The following is a 24,493-nucleotide window of genomic DNA, read 5'->3' on the forward strand; positions in this document are numbered from 1 at the left end:
CACGAGTGTCTCTCCCTTATTATCCGTCTCCGGCAACATCGCATTAAAGTGGTGTGCTTCTCTGCCTGAGTCAGAGCCACCACCCGACAGAAGGGTGCAGCAACTGACTTGGGATCTGCCAGCGTGGCCCAGTGCCCTGTCCTGGTCGCCCAATGGACCTGCTGTGGCCTGCAGAACCACAGCCAGCCCACCTGCGCTCTGCTGAGCAGATGTGTCTCACCTCATGTCTCTTCTCTTCTGACCTTCCACTGGCTTCTCGCTGCCATATGTGATAAATCACCGCCACCAGTGTTAAGTGCTCTGAAGTCAAGGGTGAGTGCCCTGGGAAGCCCCAAGCAGGCATTCCAGATGTGGCTCCAGGGTTACCACCTTCAATACCTGGGACCATTTGGTGTTCTTTTGATAGCAGGTTGGGGAAGAAAGCCACACCTGTTGCCTGCTTCTCTCACTACACACTCCCAGCACGTAGACATCTCCATAGTTATCTTCCCTCGCCTTGCTCCCCACCTTCTTACTCCTCCACTCGGCAGAGTTGAGAGCCCTCGTTTGACTTACATCTCCCTGTATGAGTGCTTCTGTGTGAAGTAGAAAATTGGTGTGACCTCAGCAAGTTTCACCCGAAAGACCCCCGTCCCACCCCATCTCATCCACTGTGGCATTTTTGTCATCTAAAGCGTGAGAAGGTGGCAGTCACGTAGTGATGTAAATGCAGTATTGGTCAAGTCCAAGTTGTCAACTTTAATAATCTGTTTACCAAAGACCGGGAGCAGAGGCCCAGGTGTGTGTGATCTTCCTTCTGCTGTGACCTTTGGCGGCCTGTAGGCTATAGGCAGAAACTGGTCTGTTCCTTGGGGCTGCCCAGGGAAAGCACTGCTCTTGTATGTCTCTTGTGGTTTCGGAAAAATAAACCTGTACAGCCTGCGCTTGTGGTCTCCGTCGTCTTGTGTGGCCGCCCAGCTGGACTGGGAAAGAAGGCCAGGAATACAGAAGGGGCGCTGCAGGAGCAAACACCGGCTCACTTCACCTTAGCTCCAGAGCCTCTGTCCTTGGTCTGGAAGCTCTTCTGTGAGGTTAGTGCTAAAAGCCTGACTTGCCGTTTTTTCCGCTGGTCTCTAGACTCTGAGTGTGACGGCGTGGACTGAAAGAAATCTTAATGAGAGCAGTGAAGGTGCTCCTCCCAGCCACCCTACTGAGACACCCTGCCAAAGAGATTCCTGATGGCAGGTGATCCGTGGGGGTGGTGACCAATTCCAACCTTAAAACCCCTGTAAACACAAGTGCCTCTCTGCACTGAGGGTGACAGCCTGCAATCCCCGGACTTCTCTGAAGTAACTACATGCATGATTCTGTGCTTATCAGGAACTACCTTAGCATGAAAATAAGCCAAAGGTAAAACATGGTGGAAGTACAGATTTTTTTTTTTTGACCTTTTTTTTTTTTTTGGAAGTACAGATTCATTAAAATCTGTATCTGTTAACTTGTTTCCTGTGAATGGGTGAAAGTAGGCTTTATCTGTGGTGGGATAATGCCTTTCTGTCCTGCTGCTGTTGATGGAAGTACAGCTGGAGAGTTTTGGTTAGATGGCTCTGTGGTGACAGGGCAGCCTCCTAGTGGGGACGCTGTGTCTGTATTTTTGTGCCGTCATGGCACTGTCCGTTGGCTCACTTCATGTCCATCTGCAGGAGCTTAGAATGCATTAGAATCCAGGGCTGGGACCCAATGTTGCAATTGAATCTCGTCAAGGAAGCAGCAGCGGATGGCAGATTTTGCATGCAGGCCCTACTTCCTACCAGCTTTGTGGCCCAGGCAAGCCAGTCTCTCTGCCGGCACCTCCATCTCTGAATGGGGATCCATTAACGCCTGGTGCACAGGAGGTGCTCCAGACTGTTAGCTTGCACCCAGCCAGGACAGTAGCTGCCTGGACTTGGAGTAGACGTTGTGGCTCCTGCCACCTGCCTGACCCTTGCCCCACAGGGGGCCTGTGGGGAAGTGGGGCTCTCACCAGACATCTGGTTTTTGGTCTCACACTACAGTTGTTGAATATGTGGTCCTAAGTTTAGAGACTGAGTTCCTGGCAGGGGAGACTATTTTACTCATAATCTCAAGGATGAGGAAACCTAATAACGTTTCAGAATATGGAAAGGATTTTTTTTTATTGGCCTGGTGAACATCAAGACTGTTTTATGTCCATCCTGCTCTTAAGGAAGTCAGATCCTGCTTAAGGGGTGTGTGGCGTGGGCTTAATAGAGTAGCCCGCTGATAATCAGGGACCTCGGGATCAAAGCATCTGCCTGCTTGCCTCCCGAGAGGAGGTGGCATCAGCTATGTTGCCCTTATGTGCAGGTACCATCTAAACGGATGGGGAAAGTGACCTTTGTGACCTTGGAGACTAATGCTTGGAACCAAGTGTTGACAGTGCCCCATGCTTCCTCTTGTTTCCATGCATCAATTTGAAAGCCTGGACTAGCTACCAAAAGATGTAGATGAAAGCTATATAAGGAAAATAAGAAAAATTAAAAAAAATAAGAAAATAAGAGTGACAAAGAGACAGCTGTTTGTGCAGTCAGTGGCTCATAACCCTTCTGGGAACACAAACTCTTGGGAGAGCCCAGTGGAAACTTCAGACCCTCTCCCCCAGGAATGCACATCCACACTAAGTTGTGCAAACTATTTCAGAGGGCTCATCTGTACCTTAGGCAGCTGGGACCCCTCATTTAAGAGCCCACTGACTGGTAATAAAACTAATAAAATCTGGGTTTATACAAAAGATCAAGGAGGGGAGAGAGGACTTTGTAAAGGATTCTTAGGTTTTTGGTAAACTGGGCTTCCCTAGTGCATCATAATTACTTTTATTTAAATTCAGTTAACATATTAGTCTAAAAGGTTGAGTTTTGAAAGACAGTGATTCATCAGTTGCATACAACACCCACTGCTTATTACGTCACGTGCGCTCCTTAATGCCCGTTGTCACCAGGTTACCCCATCCCCCCACCCCTATCCCCTCCTGCAACCCTTAGTTTCCTAGAGTTAAGAGTCTGTTATGGTTTGTCTCCCACTCTGATTTTGTCTTGTTTTATTTTTCCCTCTCTTCCCCTATGATTGTTTTGTTTCTTAAATTCTACATGAGTGAAATCGTATAATTGTCTTTCTCTGACTGACAATTCGCTTAGCATAATCCCTTCTTCATAATTTTAAAATTCGCTTATGTTCCTGTTCCCCCCTTCCTCTCCCTGAGTAAAAGGAGTTTTGCCTGTTTCGTCACTGAATGTTTTAGTTCACTGTTCTGTTGGGGGCATTCCTATTGGATGTTGTCCTATACACTGTTAACAGTGGTCCTGGGGACCCATTTAAAGAAGCTAGGCGGGGATCAAGCAACACTGCTCCGCCCTTGAGCGATGTCTCTTCCTCCTCTTCCATGCCAGTGCTTCAGTCTTGGTCTGGTGGAGTTGCAGTGCTTCATCTGGAGGTAAGTGCTTTCCTGGCCAGCCAGCGTGGTCCATGTGCAGTGGGTCTGGGCTTCAGATACATTGTCGCAGGTTGTGGGGGTCTCATGGTCCCTCGTGGTTGTCAGCAGTAGTACTTTTGGTAGGACAGGCGTTGTCAGGGTATCACTGAGGCATTGGTGTCCTTGGTCCCTACGTTGTGTGAGGAAAGGCGCGTAGCTGCTGTCTTTGGTTTTTAGGGTCCCTGCTACTCTTATGAACCTTTGCCCCACACTGGGTTCCCTGGGTGTGGTGGCTTCAAACTATCACCCCTTTCTTTTTATCTGTTTTATCTATTTGGGTATTGTACAGAATTTGTTTTATTTATTTATTTATTTAATTTATTTTTAAAGATTTTATTTATTCATGAGAGACACACACAGAGAGAGGCAGAGACACAGGCAGAGGGAGAAGCAGGCTCCCTGCAAGGAGCCCAATGTGGGACTTGATCCTGGGTCTCCAGGATCACACCCTGGGCTGTAGGCGGCACTAAACCGCTGCGCCACCAGGGCTGCCCAGAATTTCAGTTTTAAAAAGACCCTTCTGCCCTTAGAAAAATAAATGTTTAAAAAACTTCTGTGTAGGGGATCCCTGGGTGGCTCAGTGGTTTAGCGCCTGCCTTTGGCCCAGGGTGCGATCCTGGATTCCTGGGATCGAGTCCCGCATCAGGCTCCTGGCATGGAGCCTGCTTCTCCCTCTGCCTGTGTCTCTGCCTCTCTCTCTCTCTCTCTATCATAAATAAATCTTTAAAAAAATAAAATAAAAAACTTCCGTGTAGTGTGTGTCTGTGTATCTGTACACACAGTGCACACACGCGTACAGTTTTAATAGTAAAGCTAACATTTATGCTTGTAATTCACAGAATTGCTTTTAAACTCATGACAGATTTGCTTCCTGCCATATTCCTGTAAGTTTTCCTCAAGGTTTAGCCTAAATGATATATGTAGGATGAAAAAAAAGTCCGTGCACAAGCCAACAGCCCTTATTCCCCCTAGGTGGGTTCAGGAGTTTTGGGTCAAACGGAACATTGAGTGTGAAGATTAAGGACTTCAGTCTCCCAAGCCAGCACTTAGGGGCCAAGGGCCGGTCTGTGTGAGCCTGGTTTGAATGGGGTGAGGAGCTGCGTGCTGGGGCTGGGGGAGCAGGGAGGGTGTGCATCTGCAGGGGCAGCAGTGGGCCCCCCCGGGAAGATGCCACCTGCACCTGCCACCTGACTATGAGTACCGGTAAAGGTTCGTTTCCTTCTAATGGACTGGGTGTCGTCATTTGAGAAAAGTTTTCTGAGGGCCTTCTGTGGTGGGCTAGCTAGCGCGCTGGCTCAGAAAGGTGGTCTATTGGCAGAGTGGGCAGGGTCAGTGCCACTGTAAATAGATCTGTAGGGAAGACAGCTGGCTGGTGGGGCTGTTGAGAGGACATGGGAATGAAGCATCAGGTTTGTTATTCAGTGTTTATTAAGTAGATTCAGTCTTATATATGATATACAGATTCAAAAGAAAAAGGATTCCACATACTTATGAAATCAGTGCATTTAGCAAGTAATACCATGGAGATAACAGCTCGATTAACAGCTCATTGGTCTTTTGTTAAGTGAGGGAGAGGGACTTGGCCTGTGCTAGAGTCATTCCACAAACAAAACAGAATTTAGTTGCATCACATAGAGAAGACACATTCTAAGAATTAAAATATTAAGCCACATTTACTGGAAAAAACTCACTATATAGAACACAAATAATTTTTATAGAGCATTGAGGAGGAAGTCCTCACCTGCTTAGAAGAGCCACGTTAAGTTGCATAGGTGCATATCTGTAAAAATATAATTTAGAGATGTAGCCGTTGATTAAGTAATAAAGAGTCACCTTTAAAAGTTGGTGCCATCCAGTTTGCCTGAAGTGCCATATGCTGGCGGGCTGGAGCCCCCTGCCCCGCTCCGAAGAGCTGCCTCTAGGGGTGGAGGAGTGCTGGTACTGTCTGCACTGGAACATCCCAAAACCTCATCTCAGATAAGGTGCTCACGCTCTCCCCTAAATCCTGGGCGGCTTGACCCTGAAGGTCATGCGAGTCCCCCTGACCTCCCCATTGCCAGGCTGCTGGGAGATGCCCGCAGGAACTGCCGCAAGGCCCTGCCTGAGTGAGCACCCCATGTCCCTGCAGGTGTGTACCAGCTCCGCTCTGCCCCCTGCTCCTGACAGACCACACACGACAGAGGCATGTGGGCTGTCTGCTGCACGGAGATGCTTCTGAGCTTAGAAAAGTATTTTTCAGCAAATCTTGAGTTCTACATGGCGTAGGGTTTTCGTTTTCATTTTTAGGTGGAAACATAGGTAAAAAGAGGTTTTTGTTTTGTGGCTTTGCTAAGCAGATGAGCTTACTGAGGTGCACCTTCCTCCTCGAGCGAGTCTTGCAGAACACACGGGGACTGGGGCATCTGTACATGTAAACAGTACACTTTCACTGAGTCCAAAATTAGGAGCAAAAATACAAAGGTTCACATTGGTCTTAGGTAGATACAGGCGAAAAAGGATTGAGCTGTTTAGCTCAGAAACAACAAAAACAAAGTTTCTAAAGCACCACTAAATTATATAAAAATCAGACCATGGACGGATTGAAACTGGTATTCTGGTGAAATACTTTACTATCTTGTAAAAAGTTTTACAAAAAATTACAAATTAAAAGTATCAACCCTCTGAGTTCAAAGCAGCATTTTGAAAATGAACTGGTAGTTAATCCTGTAACCACCCCTGGAGTCGTAAGTGGCCCTTGGGAATAGGGATGGCTGGGTTCCACCTGTTTAAAATCTTTGAAAACCCTGCAAGCCCTCTCCTGTCCCCCTTCCCCTCCACGTTGTCCTTGGGTATCAACTGTACTGGAGGTGACGGTAAATGAATTTCAGACGGGTCACACCATTACTGGTCTACTAGAGGTCTCCCGCAAAGACCAAATTCCCGTTCCTCCTGATTCTACTCTTCTGCTGGAATTAGCCCCCTGCAAAGACTCTGGAATTGGTGTGTTCTACTCTGGAGTTGCCTTTTAGCTTAGGGATCCCCAGTGATGAATGTGTACCCTGAGGCCCTCCATAAGAATTTCAAATGAATGGCTGCAGGGCAGGGTGCTGGAAGTTCCCTTTGGGAGAAGGCAGTCCCTGGGGTGAGGGTGAGGGTGGGACAGCAGTGAGCCAGGTCCACCAGAACCAGCTCTTTGGTGCTCCCCAAGTCAGGAGGAGTGGGGAGGGGTTGAAAGCTGCATCTTTGAAAACAAAAGCAAAACACAACAAGTTCCCTGACTGAACTAGCTAATGGAGTCCTGTTTCCACACAGCGACTTGCTCCTGATTCTGCCGTCACCAGGGTTTCGGGTGTAGCTTCACAGGCAAGGAGTCCACCCAGGTGGGGTCACTGTGGCACAATCCGCTTGTCCCGGAGGGGCTGCAAGGAGCCCCGGCCCATGTGGCTTTCCTCTCACACCAGTGCGCCTGAGCTCCCACCCCACGCTAAGGCAGGCTGAGGTGGTCAGCTCAGAAAAGTGGGACTTCACACTGTGGCTTCTCCTGATCTTTACCTGTAATCTCTTGCGTGTGGGTGGTGGCAGCAGCCCCTCCCAAACCCTCCTCTCTCCTGTCTGTGAGGAAAGCACAGCATCCGTGCCTGGCCTGGGGCCTGCCTCTGGGAGGGGTAATGACAAGCAATTGGTATCAAGAATTCTAAGGCGATTGTCTCTGCCAGTTTTTAAGATTCTCACAAATTGCCTGGGGTAACATTTTGCAAAAGACCTACTGATTACTTTGTAGTATTGTTCACACACAAAAATAAATATTTACACAAGTTGAACCATCCCGTTGTAGCACTGAGCAGGTGGGGTCTGGACTTGTGGATGGCAGCGGTGGGGTGACAGGCCTTGGGCACGGGAGCTTGTGCTGTGCTAAGGGGGAGTCTTGGGTGTCCTGGCCCTGACCGGAGGCCTGGAGATTGGTCAGATGGAAGGCAGAGGTGGTGTGGCTGGGTGGGGTATTGGAGGCCACTTGAGAGAGGAAAGACCACCCCCAACTACTAGGGGCTGGAAGTAAGCACGAGGTGCGGCACCCTACCTTTCAGAGCTCTGGCTCCAGGGCCCGCAGATGGGGCGTGGATGGAGGCAGGGTGGGGCATCCGCAGGAGCCCCTCCCAGGCCCTCCTGAGGGTGGTGCGGGAGGCAGGAAGCTGCAGAAAGCTGGTTTGGGAGGGGTACCTGCTCTGGGGCCAAGTGAGTGGCCGTGGCCGTCCTAGGATCCACGCAGCCCGGGCTCCCCTGGGGCCTCTTTGCTCTGAGGGAGGAAAGGCAACAGAGGGCTTCTGCCAGCATGGGGCAGGGGCGGGCAGCAGAGAGCTGCTGCCATGGCTACGGAGTGTTGCATGGAGAGGCCCCGTGGGCCTTCTGAGGTCTGGGTGAATCCCTGGTTTTAGCAGCACTGGTAGGTATTGCACTGAGCAAGAGGAAGTGCCTATTGGGGAGGAAGGAAACCAGGCCAGCCTTTTCTTTTTGCCCTTTTTCACACTCCAGGGATTATAGGTTTCTTCAGGACTGGCCCCTCCAGAAGGGCAGGTCCTAGCAGAGCCCAAGTGGCTTCTCCACTTCTACTGAAGGTCCCTTTACTCCAACCACAGGGGGCAGAGGACAGGAGCTGCAGTCCCACCAGGGGCTCACAGCTGCTTTTCCTATTTGGTGGCTGCCCGACAGCTGGGGGCCCTTCCCGGCAGGCATCTGAGGGCCCTGGGCCTGTGTGGAGAGGTGTTCAGACCAGGCTCCCTGGGGGGGGGGGGACAGGTGAGGGCAAGGGCCCCGCGGACCAGCTGCTGTCCCCTGGCACGGTGTCCTGGTAAGCGGCCAGGAGGGCCGGGGCCAGGGCGCCGAGCGGCTGCTCGTGAGGGTCAGAGCCTCTGGGCCCCAGCTCCTGGCCAGCCCTCTGGACTTACCTCCCAGGCAGACACACTGTGTGGGGGAGTCGGGAGATAGTCATTCAGAACGGGCTCAGGGCACATCTTGGGAAAAGCCCACGCTGGAGTGTGAGGTAGAAGACAGGTGGCCGTGTGACTCGGGCTTCTGTGGAATGGGGGTGGGGGAGCCATTTTTGTTTGTCTTTGCTTTGCATTGGGTGTGGGTGAGGTCCTCCGCGGGCGCCCGCCCCACCGCACCCCGCCTGCCTCCCCCAGCCCGCGCCAGTGTAGTGATATGGAATGTTAGGTCACAGGGATACATCCTTCTGATCAGACAGACACAGACTGGCAATCTGTACAAACACAAAATCCATTTTCAGAAAAATAAATTACTAAGGGGAGAGGAAGAAAGGGTCCACTTTGTTTTTCTCAATAAATATGCAATTCTGCTCACCTAAGACTTGAAAGGTAATTATCTGGGGGTGGGATTCTAACATCAGGGTCCACGAAGATGATTCTAAATAGAGCTGCGTCCCCAGCGCCTCGTCAGGCGTCCCCAGCGCCTCGTCAGGGGAGCCCCAGCCCTTCCAAAGCTGCCCCATTGGCCTCTTCCAAGCAGGTCAGAGCACCCGTGTGGTGAGATTCCAAAAAAAAAAGTGTCCTTGTGCCCAAAGTCGCAGGTGCTTGGCGTGTGGCTAGAAACAGCTCTCTTGGATCCCACCTTGTTCAGAAAACAAAATGTACCAAGTGGTGAGGCAGGAAGCCGGGCAGGGACAGCCTCCTTCCCTAGAGTAGTGCGCTCCGGGTGCCGCGGCGTCAGTTCTGCTGCAAAATGAGGTTTTCTAGTTCGTCCGCGGAGCGTAGCAGGAAGGCAGCAGACTCTCGGTAGCCAGCGATGAGCTGCCGCACAGCACTGATCTCCGTGGGGCTGAGCTGGGCGGCGGGCATGGTCCTGCTGGTGCTGTTGCTGGAGGGCGTGGGTGTGGGTGTGCTGGAGGCCGTGCTGGCCCCGCCTTTCATGCTGAGGTCGGTGGGCCCTGCGGAGGGAAGAGCGCAGGTGAGGAGGGGAGCTGACACCTCCCGTGGCATCTGGGAGGTGCCATCGCCCTGGGCGTCATCTGGGGGGCGCCACCGTCCTCTCGGTGGCGGTAGTCCTAGCACCTAGGATGGGGTCTGGTACCAGCAGGTGAGACACAGGGTTCTCTATTAACCCCTGCAAGGAAGGGGGCCTTATTGTCGGCAGGTGGAAGCTGTGGCGGCCTGGAGGCCAGGGGTGAACGTGTGCGCGCTTCTTCCTTTGGAACAGGGTGGCACATGGCAAGGGCACAGGCTTTGGCCAGAGTGGGGTTCTGACTCCAGCTCTGGGGCCCTGCTCATACGTCTGCTGCTTTCTGAGGACCGTTAGGTAGGCAGCAGTCCCCTAGCAGGCACACATCCCAGCCCTGGTGGCCAGGTGAGGAGGCCGCACATCCCTGACTCACCTTGCGGTGGTAAAGCAGAGCTTCAAATGGGAGATGGTGATAGCCGAGAGGAAGCGTGGTCCCGACCATAAGAAGGGCTGCCAGTGTCTGTGCCCTACGTACAGCCACATGCTGTTTGTCCTCTGACAGGGCGACTGTCCAGGGAGAGGGTATTCAAGACGCTGCAAGTAAGCAGGCACCTGACACCCTGAGAGGCATGAGTGTGTGGAAAGCCCTGGAGCCCAGAGTGAAGGCACAGGAGACCAGGAAAAGAAACACCTGCGTGTGTGCCCAGACAAGGGAGGGGCTTCTGTCCAGGTGGAGAAGAAAGGCCAGGTGCCCCGCCTGACTGTGGGAGGGGTTGGGGCTAGGCCAGCCGGATGGTGACCATGCCCTGCAGGGGAGGGGCTGGGAGTGCCATGTGGAAGAAGGTGCTGTGGGTGCTAAGCCTGTTTCCGATGAGCCACAGCACCCAGAACCCCCCCTTCTTTTGAGTGAGGGGAAGGTGCACGAGGCTCGGAGTGGTCAGGACAGGACTGCGGAGGGCAGTCTGGAGAAGTTCCCTTTGCCCTCAGAATGGTGGCAGCAAAAAAGGAGCCTCTGAAGTCTTTTGAAACATCCTAGGGGTGTGTGTGTGTGGCGGGGGACCACCAGGCCCGGTCTCCTCTTTGCCTTTCCCAGGCCCCTCCACGAGTGCATTGCGGGCTTTGCAATCAGGCTCGCCTGAATTCAGGGCCTACTCTGCCACTCCACAGGCAACTGTCAATAGCCCTGAGCCTTGGAACAGGAGGAGGCTGCTGGGGGCACGGAGCCATGCCTGTGAAATCCTCAGCACGGCCAGGCACTGCTGGGCCCACTGGGAACGGGCTTCCAGACAGGTTTGGGGCTTTATCAATGGGCTCCCAGGAGACATGGAAGCTCCTGGAATTTGAAACGCATTCTTTTGAGGTATTAAGCCAGCAAACAGCCAAAGAAGAGCATATCTGGGGGTGTAGGGCTGGAGCGTCCTCCAGGAGGCTGTCTCCCCACACTGGGCTGTCTCACCCTGGTGGGCAGGCACCGGGGGCTGTCTGTGGTTGTCAGCCAGCTCCCCACGACTCCAGCAGCCAGCGCCACTCATCACTGCACCTACAGGGGAGCTACTGGGGCATTCTTCATGCTGCTACACCCAGAGAGATGGGCAAGCTCCAGGCACTGGAGACCCCTAGGCTCGAAGGAACACGCTAAGAGGAACTGCGGAAACCGGATTGCTGCTCAAGGGAGCTGGTGCAGCCCACAACTGGGGAAGGAGGGTGGAGTCTGACACAGGGCCATCTGTCCCAGGGGCTGTTTCCTCTCTAACCAGAGCACATGGACTTCAAGGAGGAGGTCCTTGGAAATGGCTTGCTAGGGAATGTCCTTGGAATTGAGAATCAAGGGAGAAGCAGCTAAGTCTGTTAAGATAAAACGCAGGACAAAGGAGCAGGGTTGTGACTTGGCTGGAAACAGCAGCCAAGCCGGTGGTGGACTTCCCTCTTGGTGGCCAAGGGTCTACGGGGACGGGCCAGGAGTACCTCCGTTAACTCCTAGATGCTGTGGGGGCTGGCCCCAGGGTGGGGGAGGGTGGCTCCCAGTCCCCTCCAGAGAATGTGTGGTGACAGCAGAGGAAGGGCCGCAGGTGCTATGACCTGGCCCTGGGGTTCCTCTCTCTCCCATCCCCAAGCCTTGTCCCCTGCATCCCTGTGCTCACAGCTGTTCTTCTGTGGCTGTCAGATGGTGGCCAGGGCCTGGACGGGAGACTGTCCCTATTTCCTGCAGCCAGTCTGCTCTGGAGCCACCCTCCCACGGGCTCTCATGCTGACATTCAGGTGGGGTTGCTACAGGGGCAAGAGAGGGTCCGAGTTGTCCAGCACCCCAGGAAAGAAAGACCAAGCCGATTCTATCAAAGCTCAGTTGCACCTCCCAATGACAACCTGATGAGCACAGCGAGGAGCAAGGAGCCACTCATGGAGTGGCTCTGCGGAGGCACTGGCATGACTGAAGAAAGATGGCTGCAAGGGCCACCAGCTGCCATGGAGGGCAGCAGGGCTGGGACAGCTGCCCGTGGTCATTCTCCAGCTGCTGGACTCCAAGCCAGGGCTCCCAGCACCTGTGCTGCTCTGGGCTGGGAGCTAACTGAGCACGTCTTTCTCAGGGACCTCTCCACCCACCTCTAAGGAAGTGGGGTGCTTACAAAAAGGAACAGAACCCCTGGGAAGCACAGGGGCAGAGCCAGCTGCCTCCCTCCCAGGAAGAGCTGGCTGCTGCTGGAGCCTCTCTGGTAGGTACGAATGGGGCCCAGGGGCTGTAGCCATGCTGCAGCCAGGCCATGCTGTGTGGCACTAGGTGGGGGCTTGTCACCATCGCCCACAGCCTGGGAAGGACGCGGGGGCCTTTGGCTCGCCATGTCTAAGGGTCCTAACCGCACTGCCTTGGGACCTGTCTTCAGATACTCAGCAGGGCGGTCAGATGGCTCTTCCTTCTGGAAGGAAAGCAGCCCTTCTGGGACAGCAGTACCACCTCTCACTGCAGCTGGCTGCTCCGGCCTCAGCTTCAGGGATTAAGGCCAGGCAGCCTCTTATTTTAGGTTAAGAGGCATTAGGAAGGGATGAGAAATTAAGCCCAGGCAGGAGTCTTCCAGGGACTTGCACACACTTCATGGTGGTAGGGCAAGGGGAGCAGAGGGGGTGTCGGGCTCTCTGCCAGGGGCAGAATCAGCCCCTCCCTTGCTGCCTGGGTACAGCGAGGGGTCCCCTGCAGCCAAAGACAGGGCTTGAGAGGAACTCTCAGGCACACTGGCCGAGACTTCGAACCAGAGTTTCCTGGCCTGTGGGTGGCACCCTCCTCTAATCTATTCAACTTGGGGTCACCCTCAGCTCTCCTCCTCACCCCTTTGCCTCTGCAGGACCCTCAGTGCACACGGCTTCTGCCTCCTGCCCTTCCAGTACCGATCTCACCACAGGGCAGGCAGCGCATAGCTCACAGCCCTCTGCTTAAAACCGATCGGTCGCTCCCACTATACACACACAACAAAATCCAAGTGTCCTGTCCCAAAAGCCCTGAGGTCACCCCCACCCACTCCCTGCCCATTCCCCGAGGCCACCAAGCTGCTCTCCACCAGCAGAGCCTGCTCTTTCCCTGCTGCCTCCCCCACCCACCCTCCCTGGGATCTATGGGGCCCAAGGTGAATGGGTCTGAGGTCCTCACTCTGGTTCCCACTCAGGGCAGCCCCTGACACCACAGGGAGGTCTGCATCTTTTCAGGGACTGTTCCCCAACCACTGGGCCATATCTTGTCTGCATCAGAGGCACCTGGGAAGTACTGCGGGGAGCACCTAAGGAATTACCAGCTTCAGGGGGTAGTGGAGGGGGCCAGACAGTTAACCATCACTCCGGGTGACCTAGATAGGGCTCCGTAGTGCAGGGACACAGGCTGAGGCCTGGAGAAGGCAGTGACCTGCCCAGAGCCACTCAGCCAGCTCCCCAGGACGCAGCAGAAACCAGGCCGTGCTAGGGCTAGATGCTGGCTCTGCCGTCAACTCCGAGGGACCATGTCACCGCGCCTTGGTCGTCACAGGTAAGGCAGGAGTGTGGAGAGGATTCGACCCACGTAGAGCAGGGCTTGGCTCATGGTGGTCCTCGGGGAGCGGAAGCAGGGATAGGCCCCACAGTGTATCCAGCGAAGCACTGGAGCAAGCCTCCCTGGAGGCAAGAAAGGACGGGGCAGCTTTTTGTTTTAACCAGCCCGTTTTTCTCACCTTCCAATCTAAGGCCCGCCTGAGACTGTGAAATGGGGAAGGTCCCCTGTGCCATGAGGGAGGCAACTTCCCTGCGGGCTTCTGCTTCCCGGCCTGCCTGGCTCCGTTCCCTGAGGCTGCAATCCACATGGACCTGGGTTCTGGTCAGGAAGCCAGGGAGCCTGGGTCCCCCGCACTCACCATTACTGTGATTTCCTGTTTGGAGGGAGGCAGGGGGCTGCAGGTTGCTGCCCAAGGCCCCGTAACCGCGGTAACTGTAGTTGAGGCCACCGTTGACGTACACGGGGTCCTGGGAGTAGGAGGAGGCTGGCAGTGAGTAGGTGGAGTGGGTGATGGCTGCGGAGTCCCGAGAGTGCTGCTTGTCCAGGGCGATGGGCTCGTCCTACAGAGAGGGGAGGAAAGCGCTAGGGGACCCGAGGTGTGGCAGGCACTGACCCTTGTCCCTGGGACCCAGTGCTGTGGCCTGTGGGACTCTGCTCACGTCTCTGTGGGCCAGATTTGATCTGCTCCTGCCTAGCTGAGAACCCTCTGGGAGGCCAGACTCCCTAGGTGTGCCGGGCCTTGGTGCTGGACTTTGCACATCTGCCCTGCTGTGGCTCTCTCTGCTCTGAGGACTGCCCCCGCCCGCCCACCCCTGCTGCCCAGGGCTGCTGGGGAGCACGCACCTGGGAGGACTGGTAGATCTCCAGGCGCATCCTTTTGGCTGCTTTTCTTGTCTCGCTCTCGCAGGCAGCTGCCAGGATGTTTTCTGCCATGGCCGAGGTCAGGTGGGGAGGCGTGGGTCTGGTCTGGAGGCAGAGCGGGGACGGAGCCATGTTGGGGCTTACCCAGACCCTGCCCCGGAGGTGGCAGGCACAGGGCTGGGGTGTGGGCCCCGGGCCATGATTTCTGGAGCCGTATAACCTTTCTGGGCCCTCTCCGGCCCCAGCCCCCTCCTCTGTGAGTCTGGGAATGCAGTGCCTGCTTCCAGGGATACTGGAGAGGGAATGGTCTGGCCGGAGCACCGAGGAGCCCCGGGGGTGTGGCTGGAGGCCAGTGGTGGTGCAGAGGGGACCGGGGACGGGAGGAGGGGCTCACCATCTCCATGCCGTTTTTCTTCATGCGCCGGCAGGACTTGAGGTACGTGCGGATACGCTTGCGAGCCCGCTCCTGGAACTCGGGAAACTGCCGGCTGCAGGACTCAATGATGGCCTGGATCTTCTCCTTGGGCTGCTTGGAGATGGGCACCATGCGGTCCAAGTTCTCGTCCACAAAGAGCCGCACAAACATCTGCGGGAGACACAGGCCGTGGGGAAGGCTGGCCCTGGCCATAGCTCCCGCCCCCCAACCCAGCCTGGCTCTCGCTGGCGCTCACGTTGAAGGCCTTGAGGCGCTCGGGGTCCATGCCCTCAGAGTCGTTCATCTTGTCATTGTCCTCGTGGTCATCATGGTCGTCATCATCGTCATCTGCTGTGGGGGCCCGGCCCACCGTCAGGTCCTCAGGGCAGCCACTGACCTCAGTCTTGATGGAATCATAGCTCCCGGAGCTGTAAGGGGGCGACTGAGAAGGGGCGAGGGCCAGAGGGTCAGAGCAGGCCCGCTCTTGGTCTCTGATGGCCATAGTGAGCTTGGGGACCGGGACAGTGAGCCAGCCACAATTTCAAGGTCCTGCACCACCTCCCCTCCCTGCTCCCTTCTATGAATCGGAGGCACCAGTGTTGCCACCCCTCCCTGGCGGCTGTAGGCAGGACCGCCTGCCTGCCATGGTGTAAGTGCAGCCTGGGGCCCCGGAGGCACTGAGCAGAGGTGTCAGGGCTTTACTCAGCAGTGGTGCCCATGCAGGGCCCTGCCGCCACATCGTGAGAGGGACAGGTGGGTGCAGGCTGGGTTCCCGCCACTAGCCACAGCCTCTTCTGGTTCTGGCTTTGGGGTTTTCCTCCTTGATCCTCAGGGGGCTGCAACCCTGAGCTGGCAACTGAGCTGTCACGCAGGCGGCGAGTGTGCTGTCTGTCAGGAGGAGGAACAGATGGGCTGGGAGAGGGAACCAGCCAAGGCGACAGGTCCATTAGGCAAAGTGCATTCCCGAAGCTGCCAGGCTGGGGTTCTCCTGTCTGCTGCCACCCCCAAGGAGACACTGTGAGCCCCCATGCAGAGGGTGTATGTAGAAAGGGGGAGTGGGGGCAGCCCGGGTAGCTCAGAGGTTTAGCGCCGCCTTCAGCCCAGGGCGTGATCTTGGAGACCTGGGATCGAGTCCCATGTCAGGCTCCCTACATGGAGCCTGCTTCTCCTTCTGCCTGTGTCTCTGCTTCTCTTTCTCTCTGTGTCTCTCATGAATAAATAAATAAAATCTTAAAAAAAAAAAAAAAAAAAAAAAAGGAAAGGGAAGTGGGAACCAGGCCCAGCTCACCAGGCATCACCAGGCAGTCACCCTATCCTACGGCAAAGAAGGGACCTGCGGTCTCTTCCCACCACAGGAACTCCTCCCAGAATAAGCCTCTTCTTGGGATCCCAGCTCTTGCTGAAGAACAAACAGATGAAATGGACACTGGCCGGCACCCAGTCCTGCAGCGGCTGCCACCACCAGGCTTCCTGTGACCTGCCCACAGGGATCAGCCCTCCCAGGGCCTCTGGCCCAGTGCTCAGCTCTTGACACTTACACAGACTTTACAAGGAGCAGAGACACCTAGGTCCTCTGGCCTCCTGCTGGGTCATGCCAGACTTGTGGTGGAGAGTCAAAACACCTCCTAGGCCCTGGGCAAGTCACATTCCCAGGCCACTCCTTAGCCAAGTCCTATGCCAGGGCCAGAGGAGACGGAGATAGAAACCGCAAGACACAAGCTGCCGGTGGCACTGACGCTCCCATCTCCCTTCTTTGGCCCACATACGTGGCCTGAGGTCATGATGGCGGACTCTCCCTCTGCAGCTCTATCTGCTCAGTGCAGGGAGCCTGCCTCTTGGACTTGGAGGGGGAAGACCATGCTCTGGCCAGCACCTGCTCTGTGGCCTGGGCTCAGACATAGTGACAGCTGAACACCCCCTCATCGGTACAGAACTTTCCCATGAGACAGGCCATCAGAGGCCAGCCTGGCACCCACCCCACACCCTGTGCAGAAGAGGCCCAGGGAGGGAAAGGTACAACCATGTACCTGTGTAGAGGTACATGGTTGGAGGCTGGGGGTGTAGGGCTCCGAGAAGTCACCTCTGGCCCCCCAGCTCTGGCAGGAGAAAACTCTCCCAAGAGTGTTCATGTGCTCAATGCAGCGCTGCACCACTGCGGGAAACCTTAGTGGCCAGAGGCAGCTTGTAGAAGGGCGAGGGGGCCCCGAGAAGCAGGGAGGAGTGTCCAGTGGTGGGGGCACCTGCATGGGCCACCCTTCTCCCAGGCCCATCCTGCATCAGCCTGATCTACTGGGTTGCTAACATCCACATCCCTGGGGCTGCAAAGGCCTCGTTCCTTCTCTGCATCTGTAAAAGGGGACAGCATGCAAAGTAGCGGGGGGAGGGCCTCAGTGCTGATTGTGGCCCCTTGCTGCTGTGAGGCGCAGCAGACTGTTCCGGGGGTAGGGGAATAGGCCACACATCACCTCCACTGAGGCCGGGGCCCAGCGCTCTTCACAGATGGTGACAGCGGCTCCAGAAGGGAAGGCCTTGACTGAGGCCACACACTGTGAGCTCTCGGCCGGAACCTCCGCAGCCAGGGCCTCTGTGCTGACCTGGGGTCACAGCGCTGGGCGCATGTGATTTCACGTCAGCCTCGCACAACCCTGACATGCACAGGAAGAAGGAGGCTCGCGGCTCAGGGGGCCCACAGCCCCACACACCTCAGGGGTGGTCTTCACCCCGTACTTGACGCGACTCCGCAGTCCATCGGTGCCGCAGCCGTCTGAGGGGTAGGAGGGCGTGCTGAGCGCCGTGCCCGGCGGGAGCTTGTCGCACAGGTTGATGGGCTGATCTTCGGAGGTGGCGGTGAAGTCCATGGGGGCCACAGCACCGTTGCCATTCATCTCGGGGAAGGCGGGGTCGCCCTGCGTGCTGCTCGATGTGGATGGGTTCAGGGTGGAAGAGCCATTGCCGCTGCCACTCTCAGAGGAGGAGTCATCTGGAACAAGAGGCCTGGGTGTGAGGCTCCACCCCAACACCTACTGACCCTACAAGCCCCCTGGGGTATCATGGCCACACCAGCCACAAGGAATACTTGCCCGTCGTCCTCACAAGCATCTCTGGGCAGGAGATGAGCATGGCTGTCCCCTTTCGGGGCTCCAAGAGGCGAGCTCTGCCCCTACCTGACGTAAGGGCAGGGTCCCTCCACCAGAAAACAGACCATCAGGAGTAGAGTGTGCCAGGCATGGTGGCCCCTGCACTCCAAGCCCACGGCACCACATCAAGGGCTCAAGGGAGGCTTTGGGGAGTGAGTGGCTGCAAGCTCAAGTCTGACAAGCCTGCTGCATGCCAGAGGTCCTCGGACACCCCAGAGGCCACTAGGGGCTTGACTACCAGCCCCCTCTTCCTCTCACTCACCTCTGCCTTACCCCTTCACACCCTCTCCCCACAGCAGGCTCTCAACTTCCTCCATCCGCCTAAGGAGAACCTGGCTAATGCATTAGCCCTGCTGTGACACCCCCGCCCCACTCCTTCCTGCACGCAGGCCCAGCCTTGTCCTGGCAGCTGACCCGGGACAGCGTGGCCCCACAGCTGCCTCCGGTGTCGGGCCACCCAGAGCCGGGGCTGCAGGGTCTGAGGTCTGCACTCCCTGTACCTCAACGGGCCATCCCTGCTTTCCAGAGGTGACCGCCCAACAGAGCTCTGCTGAGGGCGCCCCCTGCTGCGGAGAGCACAACACTGCGGGGGCGGGGGTGGGGGTGGGGGTGCGGGTGGGGGGCGGAACTTGAACGGAGGGGCTAGACTTTCTCAGATCGAAGTCCCGGCCCCTCTCCCCAACCCAGGCCCGGCCTCCTGCCCAACCAGCTGAGATGGCAGAGGCCAAAGCCACTCCAGCTCCCCGGGTCACTGTCAGGTGAGTCCCGCGCGGCTCCCGGGGGCGCCCAGGTGCCCGGAGCTGCTGGGGGAGGGGGGGCCACAGCGAGCCTGACCGCCCCCAGGCCGCCCCTTCCCCCAGGCCAGGGTCGCCCGAGGCCCCACCCCCACTCTCCCGGCCGGCAGATTATGAAGATTTAGTCCCCGGGGCCGGGCACTGGGCACGCGCACCGCCGGAGTGTCCCCATGGCGACGAGCGGCTCTGGCACCCCAACCAATCGCTGGGCTCCCGGCTGCCCGGGGGCGGGGCCCGGCTGCCCATCAAGCCGCCGAGCCCCGGGCAGAGGGGGATGGGAAAGGCCGCGGTGAAGTGGCACCCCTCCCCCTCGGCTGCTGCAGGTCCCCCGGGCTGGCTGCCCCTCCCCCTCTTCCTCTGGGCGGCCACCGCTCCCCCCATCCTCCTGCAGGCAGGGCAGCTCCAGGCTCGGCTCTGGGCTTACTCAGCTGCACCCCAGAGTGCCCTCTGGCCTGCGGCCCTGCCACCTCCGGACCCTCACCACCCATCGCCGCCCCTTCCTCCTCCATCACAGATGGGCCTGCTTCCCCCCACCTCGCTGATCTCCAGCGACCAGTCTAGAATGAACAAATCACCTGGCAGTATTTACTGAGCACCTACTGCAGGCTGGCCCGGTCCCAGGCTGGGACATAGAGTAACAAGGGCAACGCAGGTGCTGGCCCTCCAGGAGGGGCATCTCCCAACCAAGGAGAGTGGCTGCTCTCCTTCCCTGCAGTCACACCCCTGTCTCCACTCCACCTTTTCTCCAGGGCGGGCCTACTCATTACTCCTTGGTTCTATAGCCTTGCCGCTCCGCTCCGGCCGGGTGTGTTCTTAGGCCCAGGGCCTCTGTAGCCCGGATCCCACTCCGTTGGCGGCCGCAGGGCCTCCCATCTCCAGGCCTTTGCTTGGGCTCTGCTGCCTGCCTGCCGCGGTGCTTCCAAGCTCAGAAAATTTCCCTCGGCCTTCAAGGCCTGGCTCAATGCTGCCTCCTCAGGGCAGGCCTCCTCCAAGGTCTCTAGGAAGGAGGTACTCAGCCCTGACAAAGCTGGTCCCTGTCCCTCCTAGAGACTTCATGCCTCCTTAGCCTGGCCCGGGTGAGTCCTGACAGCTGCCCACTTGCCACCGAGGCAAAACCTGTTGTTGCTGAAGACGCCCTCACACACTCAGAAGCCTCTTCTGGAGCTGAGGATCTGGAAGGCGAGGATGGACACCCACACCTGCTGGTCCTGGGAACTCCTATTTGCAGGTGAGACTTCACACCCTGGCATCATCCCCAAGAGGCCAGCTGCCTGACCTTGGAGGGCTTGGTCTTCCTCCAAGAAAAGGGTTACTGGGTGGGGGGCACCATGCCTGGCACCCAGTGAGCCAAGGTCCCCGTGCTCAGCATGGGCATCAGGCCCACAGCCTCCTGTGCTGCCACAGCCCTGCACAAGCCCAGAGGTGGCACCCCAACTGCCTGCCTCGCTGACCAGGTTAGCTTCCTTGCCCTATACCTCTGGCAGGGGTGAAGGGGCACAGGGGAAGGGGAGAGGGGAGGTGTGCATGCTCCCGGGCCCCTTGCAGCTCAGGAGCCCAGACTGGCCCAGATTCCTGGAGCTGCCAATTCCTTGCCCCAGGCCTGTGCACCTGTGCTGCTCAGCCAGCTGGCCCCAGGTACGCACCCCCTTCCCCCTACTCAGAGGCTGCCTTAGTCTAGTATGGGAAGCTGCTGGGCAGGTGCGAGCGGGAGGTACCAGGATCCAGATCACGCATTCCAAACTGTTGGAAGAAACCGGAAATCTACACCATTAGGTAAATACTCGGATTTAAAAATATTGGCAACTGACTTACATCGTTTACATTTTGAAAAGCCTTGCCAAATAAATGGATAAGACAAAATGTGGTCTATCCACGCAGTGGAACGTTATTCAGCTGTAAAAAGGAACGAAGTACCACTGAGACACACTTCAACGCTAGGGCCTTGGAGCACACGATGCCGAGTGGAAGAAGCCAGTCACAGCGGGACGGACACTGAATGGGTCTGCGCGCGCGCAGCGTCTACAGCAGGTCCCTTCACGGGGGCGGAAGGCATGTTAGGGCTCCCAGGGGCCGGGACGGGCGAGGACAGGGAGCTGCTGCTTCACGGGCATGGAGTTTGTTTGGGGTGACGAAAACCGTATTTTGGAAATAATGGTGTTGCTTGCACAACACTGTCAGTGTACTTAATGCTGCAGAATTGTCTACTGAAAAATGGTTAAAATGGCGATTTTAACATTACACCATATTTACCACAAAAATCCCCCCCAAACTAAAAAAACCAACCACACCCAAAGCCTTGAGCGGGCCAGTGGGGCCCCGGTTCCCAACTCCACATGCTCCCACTCCATTCCTCCACAGGCCAGGGCTCGCCCGCCTCCACACAGCACCCAGGGGCAGGGGGAAGCCAGCACCCAGGGCCCTCATCCCGGGCACAGAAGGGTCTCGAGCTGTGCTCCCCAGTCCTTCTGCTCCGGCCACAGTGCACCTACACCACCTGCCCACCCACCCCCGGGGCCGCCAATGACTGGAGTCCAACTTTCTGCCGACTGGAGGGGCCCACGGGGTTTTAGGCAGCACGCAGAGGGGCTGTGGACTGGGGTGGACATGGCTGGGCAACCCTGAAGATGCCACTTGACCTCCCGGAGCCCCAGTTTCCTTTCCAAAGGGGTTCCGTGTCCACAAAATAGAACTTGTATGGTATAGACAATACCTGGTAGAGAGAGCAGGCACCAAACGACAAGCTGGTTCTCTCCACCCGCCTCCCCCCTCACATCACCGCGCACCTACTTCCCACACACACGGGCCTCCCTGAAATCTGAGGCGGCCACAGTGAGGGCAGGGGAGAGGGCAGTGCCTGGAAGAGGCCGTGCCCACCCGTGTCCCTTCCTTGGGGTCAGGCCCGTGCAGGACACCGGGAAGAGAGCAGTGAAAAGACAGGGGTGGTCACTGTCCTGGGGGCTCATCCTCTGGCAAGTAAAAACCCAAACATAAGGGTTCTAGCAGAGACAGGGCTCCAAAGAGAGCCGTGAGCTTTCTGGCCCTTGGTCCCTGCGCCTCAGCCCGCCAGCCCTGACTGCAGGGCCCCATCTCCAGTTCTCATCCCAAGGACGAGGAGGCCCTCTGAGGGAAGAAGGGATGAGGAGGATGGGAGCAAAGGGAGGAACAAGCCTTCAGGAGGAAGCTAAGCTGAGAGGGCCCTCGGGCCAAGGCCCCCTGACCCTGGGGCGGGGGGAAAGGTGCTGCTGGGGGGCTGGCGGGTGGTATGTGTCTGTCCATGCCACACCCCCCCACCGCCCCGAAGGCAGTGGCAGCTGCAGGGAGTGAATTTAAACCCCTAAGGAGGAACCAGACTTCCCCCAGAGGCAGCCCCCTCGCTGCACCCCACTCCAGCCTGCTATTCCCTCTTAGGACACTCTGTCCCCAGCTCTCCCTCCTCTCCGGGGATTTGCTTCAAGGTCACCTTCTCAGTAAGACCTCCCTGCCCAACTCTGACATGCTGACCCCTTTACCTACTTTTTCCAGAGCATCTTAATCACCTCACATACTCTGTCTATGGCCTGTGCCCAGCCCTGCAGACCCAGGGTTAGCAGGGCTCTATAGGGTGGGACCAGATCATTCCTGCATCTCCAGAAACCAAACTCCTCCCTCTGGTGAGGGCACGCTAAGTCTTCCAGGATGAGCACCTGCCCCACGCCCGGCCAGTCAGCACAGCTCATCCCAGTATCCCAGTGATCAGTGGGCATCTGACCAAGCTGGACCCATGAAAGTCAGTCCCGGGGCTCAGGGCTACTGAGCCCATCCGGCAGGACTGAATGGCTGGCTTGGACAAATCCCCCCTAAATCCATCTGTGCCTAAAGCCAAAGGACCTAGGCTTTCTGGTATGGGAGCCAGTCATTTCCCTACTACTGAAGCTAGGCGGAGGCCGGTTTGGTCTCTGAGTGATCTGCAACCCTCCCTCTGGGAGGAGCCGAGCGACCAGAGCCCGAGCCAGGCTGTGTTCTCACTGTGAAGCCCTGGGCTGTCCCCCCAGTTCAGTCCTGAGGGGGCTGGTGCTCACAGGAGGGGCTGGTGGCAGTCCCGGCCCCCGCAGCGCCTTTCAGGGAAAGAAGAGAGAGCTGTGTCAGCACCCCAGGCTGAGGTTCCGGTCCACTCTGAATTTTTCCCTCCTCCCCACTCCCTCCAAAAAAGTGTGATTTAAAGGAGATTTAGGTACTCCAACTCATGCCCCATTCCCAAAAGAGACCGGCGGAGGGGGAAGGGGTTGAGCAGGTGTGGGGCCTCACTGTCTCCCAACCGACCTTGGGCACAGCCGTCTCCTTGGCTCCTCTTATCTGCAGGCCAGGGAGTTGCCGCTGACGCCCTCTTGGGCTCGGACACTTTATGACCCTGTGAAAGAACCCAGCTGGCCCCATGGGCAGCAGGGCCCCGGCGCACGGGGTGCAGGAGCTGGGCCTTCCAGGGGTGCAGGCCTCCGGCCACAGGGCCGAACCCGCCCTGACCCGGCTGGGCGTGACCCCCTTGTCCCCGTGCCATCCCCGTCTGTGCCACTGTGCCGGGAGGCCCCTCCAGGACGGGCACCGACCCGAGGCCAGGCTGTCGGAGCCTAGGACGACGCCAGCAGGACAAGACTGCCCCCAACCTGTGATTGTACGAGTGACAGAGAAAAGGGTCTGCTGAGCGGCCAACAGAGAAGCAGCTGGGGAACGCACCCCTTCTGGACATTTGCACCAAACCAGGCCTCCCCAGCTCCGGCGAGGGGCAACGCCTGGTCCGGGCAGGACGCGGAGCCCACCACCTGTGCCCGGAACGCCTCGGGCGGGGAAGGACTGCGATGCCCATCTATTTAACGTGGGGCAATGCGCTGCTATTCAAATGGGGGAATTAGTGATGAATGGGGGAAATTGTTCCTCCCTCTGTCCCGTCTCCAGAAGGAGACAAAAACCCCTTTTACCTCGGCAAACAATGCCCTTATGTGGGCGCCAGCGCCCCGCAGCCCGCACAAGCCCGGCTCTGTGCGAGCCGCCAATCGCCACACCGAGCTCTGGGGCCACGGCCAGCGGCACCCTCTCCCAGTGGGCGACCCACCCCCCGTGGGTGACCCACCGGCTCCCGAGGCGGCCCGGGGAGAGGTGGGAAGATCCTCCATCCCCGGGACCGCGGGCCGCGCACACGGCCACGGCGGCCCGGCAGGCCCAGCAGTGCGGCCAGGGGTGCGGCTGCGGAGGCGCGCCCCCTCCTCCGTGGGCTTCTGTCGCTGCCTCCGTCGCTGCCCCTGTCACTGCGGCGGCGGCGGGCAGGGAGCGGAGGGGGCAGCAAGAATTCACACACAAAAGAGCCGGACTGGTGGGGAGGAGGGGGGAGGGCACACTGGAGCCCCGCCAGCCCTTCCTCCTCCCGGCCGCTGTCGGGGCGCTGGCTGCCTCTGGATTTGGGTGTGCACCTCACCGGGGCCGGTCCTCGCCTGCTCTGACAAAGGCCAGTGGCCCGGGCCGTGTTTACACGATGCATAGTTCCCAGGAGCACCAGGCTCCTGGCAGGCTACCCTGCTCTTCCTCCCGGAAGGAAGGGGGAGGGCCTTGGGGTCAAACGGGGGACACAGAGGAGTCCGGGGAGGCAGTACCACTGGGATCCCCCCATCCTGCAGGAGGTGCCATGCTGGGTGCCCGCCCCACAGTCCAGCGTTCGGGCCCTGGCTGCCCACCCAGTCGTCCCTCGGGAGCATCAGCCTACCCTGTGCTTCCAGCGGCAGGGCCCCCGCTCCCGCCCGGCTCCTAAGGCCACCAGCCCAGGGCCACGGGCACCTCCGCTGCGCAGCCCCGCCTTCCCGCCCGGGCTCGGGT

The 24,493-nt window shown here is 57.7% G+C and overlaps 1 protein-coding gene across 11 annotated transcripts in view; it reads right to left on the reverse strand.

Moving 5' to 3' along the window:
* Positions 1-4,915: 4,915 nt before the first annotated feature.
* Positions 4,916-24,493, reverse strand: part of NOL4L (nucleolar protein 4 like) — a 130,848-nt gene continuing 111,270 nt past the window's right edge. For 10 of the 11 annotated variants that reach the window (XM_077872693.1, XM_077872699.1, XM_077872694.1 and 7 more), the window contains 6 exons: positions 17,424-17,701; positions 14,978-15,163; positions 14,701-14,892; positions 14,289-14,411; positions 13,804-14,005; positions 4,916-9,425 (listed from right to left, as the gene is read on the reverse strand). In XM_077872693.1, the coding sequence (XP_077728819.1) occupies positions 9,205-9,425; positions 13,804-14,005; positions 14,289-14,411; positions 14,701-14,892; positions 14,978-15,163; positions 17,424-17,701 (1,202 nt within the window). In that variant the 3' untranslated portion in view covers positions 4,916-9,204. Of the gene's footprint in view, positions 9,426-13,212; positions 13,568-13,803; positions 14,006-14,288; positions 14,412-14,700; positions 14,893-14,977; positions 15,164-17,423; positions 17,702-24,493 lie in introns of all 11 variants that reach the window. The other variant, XR_013365150.1, reaches the window with a different exon arrangement.

Source organism: Canis aureus, chromosome 26, assembly GCF_053574225.1.
Source record: "Canis aureus isolate CA01 chromosome 26, VMU_Caureus_v.1.0, whole genome shotgun sequence".
NCBI classification, from domain to species: Eukaryota; Metazoa; Chordata; class Mammalia; order Carnivora; family Canidae; genus Canis; species Canis aureus.